This window comes from Halyomorpha halys, unplaced genomic scaffold, assembly GCF_000696795.3.
Source record: "Halyomorpha halys isolate HHAL.00 unplaced genomic scaffold, Hhal_1.1 Scaffold543.1, whole genome shotgun sequence".
In the NCBI taxonomy this organism is placed as follows: domain Eukaryota; kingdom Metazoa; phylum Arthropoda; class Insecta; order Hemiptera; family Pentatomidae; genus Halyomorpha; species Halyomorpha halys.
In genome coordinates this window covers 601,007-609,487 of record NW_027114701.1, presented here as the reverse complement: position 1 = coordinate 609,487, position 8,481 = coordinate 601,007, and the positions used below count along the sequence as shown (strand labels likewise).

General features: G+C 30.2%; 2 protein-coding genes across 2 annotated transcripts in view; one reads left to right on the top strand and one right to left on the bottom strand.

Moving 5' to 3' along the window:
• LOC136796867 (protein spire-like) overlaps positions 1–6,417 on the top strand; it is a 26,466-nt gene extending 20,049 nt beyond the window's left edge. The window contains exons 6-7 of the mRNA XM_067051860.1: positions 1,856–2,112; positions 4,445–6,417. Coding sequence (XP_066907961.1) covers positions 1,856–2,112; positions 4,445–4,622 — 435 coding nt within the window. The 3' untranslated portion in view covers positions 4,623–6,417. The remainder of the gene's footprint in view (positions 1–1,855; positions 2,113–4,444) is intronic.
• A 151-nt stretch (positions 6,418–6,568) lies between these two features.
• Positions 6,569–8,481, bottom strand: part of LOC106684105 (sodium/potassium-transporting ATPase subunit beta-2) — a 112,502-nt gene continuing 110,589 nt past the window's right edge. The window contains exon 7 of the mRNA XM_014425995.3: positions 6,569–7,734. Within this exon, the coding sequence (XP_014281481.1) occupies positions 7,616–7,734 (119 nt within the window). The 3' untranslated portion in view covers positions 6,569–7,615. The remainder of the gene's footprint in view (positions 7,735–8,481) is intronic.

The following is an 8,481-nucleotide window of genomic DNA, read 5'->3' as shown; positions in this document are numbered from 1 at the left end:
CAGTTGGAAGTAAATAAAATTAAACTAAATAAACAAAATATATACTTTTGGGCTTTAACACTCCTTGTGGTTTAAAAAAAAAAATTCTTTCTGATTTATTTAACTTCTGAGAAATGTATAACCTTTAATCTTATTTTTCATGCATACTATGTGTATGGTCATTTCCTGTCTAGAAAATATCAACAGTCACTGTTTCAAATTCTTGGTGGGAAATAGTGAAACTTAGTTGCCAAATGCAAGTGGTAGTAAAAACGTTATTTCTATCACTATTGTTTAGTGAATTAATTTTTGTTTATTTATACAAATGAAATGAATTTAAGCTATAGCTCTTTGATTAGATTTATATATTCATAGGTATTGTTCAGTTGTTTATTTGACTTGGTATCACCTAAGGGTAGCAGTTAGCACCTGTTAGGCAGTAGATGGTCCCTTGTCATGTCTAAAAGTAACTTTTTTGGCACCCTTCCATGGCTAAAAAAAATATGCAGCAGAAAATATGCAGGCTAGAAATATTTTGCAGCACCTCCTTGTTGAGCTAAAAAATTTACAATTATCCATAGAGCTATTCTATATATAGGAAAAGAAGAATAAATGGTGCAAACTAACTGCTTGAATTTAATCTGCATTTGCTATTTTTATTTTTATTTTGTTTTATTGGGATATTTTAAGAAAGTGGCATTAATAAGTTTAAAGCTTCAAAAAGAAGATTGAGGGGGTGCAATAAAAAATGAAACACACAATAAGATAAATTTAAACTGATTTAGTGTTAAGCCATTGTTGAATGTTTTGTTGGAATCATTAATGAACTAAATCTATTTTTTTTTTCAGTGAACTTACAGGCTCTGATCAAGATTATTTCTTAAGTGATTACTGATATTGCTTGATTCAACTATCTTAAAGTCTCCTCTTCCTGTTTTGAGCTAATATTTCAAAAGTGATATAGGACCGTTGCTCTCTAGGGGTCTGGCAAGGGGATTGCTTTTTTTTGTGTTATGATCTCCTTTTGTGAGATTGTGACATGTTGTACATTGACCAACCTACTCGTTATAATTGTCTGTTTTAAAAGTCAGAAAAGTAAGGCTACCGTGGTGGGTGGATCTCTTGTGAGACCGACATGTCGACAGGACAAGCGAAATCGTGAACAATAGTATCATTGATTCACATATCATCATCTATCATCAATGTCATCTATCAAGGTGACATTGGAGATGAAGCAGATATTGAGTAACCGTTCCTAAAACTCAAGTTTACTAAATCCAGTTTGCTACTAGTTACTAAAACCTGTTGACTACTGGGATGCTGCCATTGCCTACAAAATATTGTTTGATCAAAAGAATTCTGAAAGATTTCTTCAAAAGATTCGTAAAATAAAAGATATTTACTGCCAATTTCAAAGAATACAAAAACTGAAAAAAATACCTACTTTTTAAAGTAATTTGTTGGTGAAAATATATGTATATATGTTGTTTAAAATATATAATTGTTTAGATATTATGATAATAAAACCTCCAATGATGTGCTATGTACTCCAACATTAGGAAGGAGGGAAAGGGAGGAGGTTTCTTCTCAGTTGGACTAATACTTTTATATTTGAAATAAATTCACTTGGTCACCTCATATTTCTTGTAATTATTATTTATACTGTAGAAAAACATGATTATAATATTATAAATTTTCTTAGAGATGGGAATAAAGGTTACCTCAATTTTTAAAAGATTAACTTTTTTTAGTAATATTTTTGTTAAAAAGACATATTTTATTCTTTTTCACTTATTTTTAAGGCACAATTAGTTTTATAACTTTTAATCAATGTGTCTATAATTGTTATTATTAAACATCTCATTTTATGTTGCAGATGAGAATTCCTACCGAGCACTTTTCTCATGTGCCCGTTGTTGCACTGACCCCAAGCATGCTATCTCCTACCGAACCCAATGATGATTCCTTATCACGCTCCCTTCAGCTGAAGCTTCTGCCCTATGGAATGGGAAGTGCCCCCACTAGCCCCAAGCTCACCAGATCTGCACCTCCTTCCCAGATGTCAACCAGTCTCATATCAGAAGGGACTATTTCACTATCTCCTTCCAGCCCATCTTACGCACCATCAGACAAGTATGTGTATAGCTTATATTTAGGCTACTTTTTTAATTTTACTTTCCTCTTTTGTTTGTACTATTAAGAACTTAGACACTGTTACTAAAGAATGATAACATACATAGCATACCACCTATATGCTGACAAACTCCAACTTTACCTAATTTTTCATCCTTTCATAATTCTCCAGGTGATTCAATAGCTTCAAGAAGATATAGATAGTATCAACACTTGGGTAGCAAACAATGATCTGAGGCTCAATACCAAAAAAACTAAGGCCATCCTCATAGGTTCTGAACACCTTCTCAACTATCTTCCTTACTAGCCCCTACTCTACCTCAATCGCCAACCCAAAACTCAGAAACCTTAGAGCAATTTTTATCAGCACTTACCAATGACTTAGGAATGGTCATCATCATCATAATCATTTCATCCCCTTTACTGCTTTCGCAGTGTGAGGTTACAATTTGCAGAGTCTGGACCAGATATCTTGCTCTTGGACCATCTCCCTTCTCCTACTCTAGTCCATATCCCGCCTCATGAATGCCTCCTTAACACTCTCCTACCAAGAAATGCGTGGTATTCCCTTGGCCTTCTTTCCTCCACACGAGTCTCATGTCTTTCTGGCAGTTCATTCGAAGGAGGTGTCTGAACCTTCTTAGTTTGTGTCTCTCTAAGATGCTCTCAGCCATTTCATGTCCTTCCTTCCACTTTATGAAGGTATCACATCTCCATAGATTGGATCTGGCACTTGTGTTTCGAGGTGAGGATCTATAATGCTGAAAAGTAGGAAAGAATAGGGAGGAACGTCAATTTGTTGATCATTATTTTAGTTTTTCTCGTCACCTCCCTTTTGCCCAGGAAATCCCTTCAAAGAAAACTAAATATTCTTCCAGCTGCATTGATTCTTTGAGAAACTTCCTCATCAATGTAGCCGCTTTCGTTGAGATGAGCACCTAGATATTTGAAATTCTGGACATGCTCTAATCTTTCTCCATTCGCTTTGTCTCGAATTCCAGTGACATGTGGTTCCTTGTTCTAACCACATTCCTGGTTTTATTATAAAGACTCATCACTGCCAAGGTCGTCCCTCAATCAATGCCTCTATCTGACAGTGCATGCTCTATGTCTTCCTTTCTCACCCTATCAAAAGCCTTTTGAAGTTTCACAAAGCAAATTGAAAGTTCTTTATTCTTTTCGACGGTCTTCTCTGTTATTTGTCGCATTGCAAAGATGAGATCTTGCGTGCTTCATTGTGCTCTGAAATTGTTCATTGTTCCTCTCTGAGCTGGCTATCGACTAATGTTCTTATTTTTGTCTCCAATACTCTAGAGTACACTTTGCTGAGTATTTTGAGAAGTGAAATTCCTCAGTGGTTACCACACTCTCGATTGTCCCCTTATAAATAGGAACAATCACTGCAACTTCCCAGTCCTTAGGAATTCTCTTTTCTTTTCAAATGAGATTCAGAAGATGGAGGAACATCTCTTAGCCTTTACTACCCATATATTCGATCATTTTAGGAGTGATTTCGTTAATACCTGCTGCTTTGCCCAGTTTGACTTGAGGAATGGTCATATATCCCAAATTAGCCGTGAATCCATCACTATGCACAAACAGTTCTAAAATTTCATGATTGTTTACCCCTAAAAATCTTGTTAACAAAAGATAAGGAAATATATATTCATGACTCATTTTAGTAGATCTATCATCTTCGAGATCCTAAGTTCTACCCATGTTTCCAGTTGGTATATGCGAGTTAAAGTGGCTTCATTCCTTTTACTGACTGAAATACTTCCTACATATATTTCTCTCCCTAACCTTTAGATCCAAACAGCCTCTCTACAACCTTATTTGTTTACCCCATGTTCCTCTGTCAATTTCCCTGTTCTGTCAAACCTGTTAAACCCAACATCTCAGCCACAAACTTGTATATTCCTTCTCATAAAAAATCCTATATTATTCATGGTTCCTTCGTTCTAGAAATTCCTTCCCATACTCATTAGAAAAACGTCATTATTAATAAATTATTTCCCCACATTCTCTATCATCAATTATTTTATTGTCATTTTATGCTATTGAGTATTCTCTTTCTGGAAAAGTCATTGTTGTCAAGTCTTGCCCAACAAAAATTTATTTACTTACATAATTTCATGTTTCCTGGCTTCTAGTTCATGTACACAAATGTGCATTTATCTTTTTTAATTATTTATTTTGTTATTCTTTTTCTTGTAATATTAAATGTAAACTTTATGTTTTTTAGTTGGTAATATGAAAATTATACTTAATTTTAGTTATATTGTATTTTTATTATTAAAATAAGATTTATAATTATAAACAACTTTTACAGATGGCGTGTTGCTGGGGCCCGTGCCCTGGGAAGGCAGAAAGCTGAAAAATTAAAAGGATTGAAGATGACTGTATGCCATGACTGCAAAGCTATGGTGTTGCAAATAATAAAATCTTCGCGCACAACCCGCAATAACGCTATAAGAAACCTGACTCTAGACCTTTCTCCTGTTTATTAAGTTTAACCAAGAATTTAGAATCAATAATCAAATAATAATAAAAAGAAAGAGGAAAGAAGACAATTAGAAAAAATAACAATACTGATGTTCTGATAGATAATACATGTATATATTTAATGAAAGTTTCCCTCTCACCAGTACTTAATAATTTTGAGTATTTGTAATGATTGAGAAAATTATAAAGTGATAACTGAATAAACCCCCACCTCTCTTTCTTATGTTCCTAGGAAATAAAGTTTAGTTTTGTATATAGTGTAAAATTAATTAAAACTGTTGTATATCTTTATGTGTTGTTAGTGATGTATATGGCGAACAAAATGATATATAAAAATTTTATTTTCAATAATATATGGAACCAGTATTGGTCTATTACAAATAGGAATAGGACATAGTTCACATTTGTTTTAATTCCTTTCATCTTGACGGCAAATATATGAGTATATTTTTCAATCAAATCCATTAATATAATTAGAATAATTAGTAAACCAATAAATCTGTATATTTGTAAACAATAATATGTAATCTACCTTAAGTTATTGACTGTATGTGTCTAGTATAAATGATAATAAAAATAATATTACTTATGTAAAACTGATTCTCATCAATGTATTTTTAATGTGATAGTAAATTACAGATATGAATTCAAAAAATGTAATAGATTTTTCAATTGTAATTTTTCTTTATTGAATTGGTGCACAAATTTCATAGCCGTTTGTAACAGTAGTATTACATTTACACATATACATATATTAAGAATAAATAACAAGAAGTTTGCATAAATATAACATTTTCAAAGTAAAATTCTTAATTAACAAAATTTCATATTTAAAATATTGCTGATTCTAGATTAGTGATTTTCAAGATTCTAGATTACAATTTTCTTAACTTTCACAATGTTAATATACATGTCATAAATTTTTATAAAATGTTCTTCTTATGTAATATGTTTTACAGATAATGCACATCTCTTATTTTTACTGCCTGGCATTTTTTATAATAATTAAAATTGTAATGGACTTGTATACTTATAAATTGAAATTTACAGTTCTTTTTAACATTGTTTACTATTTATAAAGTTATTCACTAATGCACCAATTCATTATAATTGTTAAAACGGCTGTTGTACTAGTAAACATTAAAATTGTGATGCAATTTACAATTTTTTTTTTATAATTCCTTTAAAAATAATTGAAATTTTGTCTTTTCTGTAAGAAAAAAGCCAACTATTTTTTCCAACATTGGTGCCATATGATGTTATAGACTGTGAAATAAGTAAGTCAAAAAATAACTTTAGACCACTTGTTCATCTCAGCAAATCAGAGCAGGATTGTGGCCACTCTGTGGTTCTGCGATTGTGGGATTATTTTCATTTTTATTTGTTTTATCTTTTGAGGTAATGAAAGATGGATTGGTCCACTGAAATTTATTATATGAGAAAATTAAATCAAGCAAAGAATTCTTTTATTTTTTCCATTGCCTCCAATATTTCAATTATATACTTGATATAGAAGGTGGTCCAATAGCAACTTTATTCTCATGATCAACTTTTTTTTTTTCAAGTCTTTTAATACCACAATTAAAATGAATCATTTAGAACATTTTTGCAACTCTAGCCCAACAGCAAAAACAGTGCAAATAAGTTTACATTTGTCCAGATGATCTTTTTAGTTGTATTATTAAGATACTGGCTTTATACAAATGGAAAAGACTGATGACTTTTACATTTCATTTTAAATTAGATAAAAATCAAATTTAAAAAAGGAAGGATAATTGGTAAATATTGAGTGTTTCTTGCAAATAATTTGTATTTTCTTCCTTGAATTTATTTAACAAATGTATTCAAAAATGTTTTCAGAAATAGCCAAAAATGCAAATAGGTAGATTATCTTTCTTCCTGAGACATATATTGTAATTTAAGGCTATGTTTCTGGAATGCATTTTTTCTCTTTTTAGCTGGGTCACACATTTGTTGTATCCCCAAGTAATATTTGGCCATACATGAACAATTGAGAACAAACAATTTTATAAAACAGTATTAGATTTTTTTATTTAGAGATCCTCTCATATATGTTTTATTAATTATAAATAGTTATTGTATAAAATAGCATTTCTGATAGTTTAGCTGATAGACTATTATTATATGAATTTAGATAAACAGTGAAACAAAAAATACATTGTTGTTTTCTTTTAAAATTCATTTGAATTTTAACAACATCTTGGCCTTAGTTTTTGCACATTGCATACAAATGAGTTGGATTATGCCTAATTTTCTACATTCAGGAAATTTATTATAATAGTGACAAATGACTTTTAAAAAAAATAAAAACAATTGCCTATCCTACATTTATCACAAACAAAATTCACAAAATGGAACTAAGCAGTTGAAACTAACTTCTTTTTCATTTTTTTTTTTATTTTTTATATTATTTACAATAAATACTTTGTAGATTCTTTTGGCTCTCAAATTAAAAGTAATCTGAATTTACAGAACAAAATTTTCATTTTGACAACTTTGAATACTCATAAATAGTAGTCAAGTTGTGAAATAATAACATTAATTTTAAAATAACTGAATGAGACTTCTGAGGTTAATTTGGTATTTTAAAAAAATATACATTTTTTTACATATATACAAAAAAGTTATGGTAAATGCATTTGTAAAATTAAAAACATTAAAATCTACAAAATTATATTAAAATCGATGAGCTTGTTTTGGACAGTAGTTTAAATTTCTACAAAGAAAAAAAATAAGAAGAAAATTACATGGGAATGAGTCAAGTACCCATTTAAAACTTTGAAAATGTCCGTTTCAAAAGCAAATATTCAAATTCTAAATAATATGAGATCAGGCATATTGTTGAACCATGCCTTTTCTCCGACTAGATTGTTTCATTTTTTTATACTGATAGTTTCAGTTCCTTCAACTTTTACAGAACACTTATATTTTTTTTTTTAATTTCATTTGCTTTTGCTGTGTAACTGCAACTTCAATATTATGGGTCAACAAGAATTTCGAAATGCACCGATCCCATCCTGTCTCTGGCTCCAGTTTGTCTTTGGTAAATAATATTTTTCGCCCAGGCACGACATTCAATGTTAACGAGTCTTGCCGCTGAAAAATAAACACACTTTTATTTTACTTATATTCTATTTATACATCCTAATATGACCATTAAGACCTCATACAAGGTTTAAATTAACATATCTTTTATTTAAATTTTACATTGAATTTCATTGTTAGCATAATTTCTATCAAATTCAGTGTCTATATTAATGACCTAATCATCTATGAAATGTGAATATTCTTACAGATTAAATTTTAACTATTTCTATTTTCTAAATATTTTGTTTAAATTATTCTTATTGTTTTACTATTTCATTTTTATTTTGTTTTTTTACTGAAAAATCATTTCACAACAAGGGAATAGTGGTTATTGCAAATCTAACTTGCCATGATTCGGTGGAATGAGATTATAGGTGTTAACACAGATTCAGGCCAGACCAGTCTAATTGATTTTAACTGAAAAACTCAACATGTTCAATTTTTTTCCTGATATGATTTAACCACAAGGAAAGTAATGTGTTTATCCTCTCCATTTGTTATGTAGTAATATTTTTACTAATGACTAATGGCTCAACTAATTTTTAAGTTTGTTGGCTCAAATGACTGTGAGATCCCATGAAGTTTTCAAAAACATTGAGCTCAAAATATTTATTACATTTTAAGTATTCTTGCACTGGTTTATCTCAGAATCCATCATTACTTATTCTCATTCCATGATATTAGTCTAATAAATTTAATTTCATCGAGTACTCTCCTACATCTATATATTATTTTTTGTTTTAATTTCATTTTAAT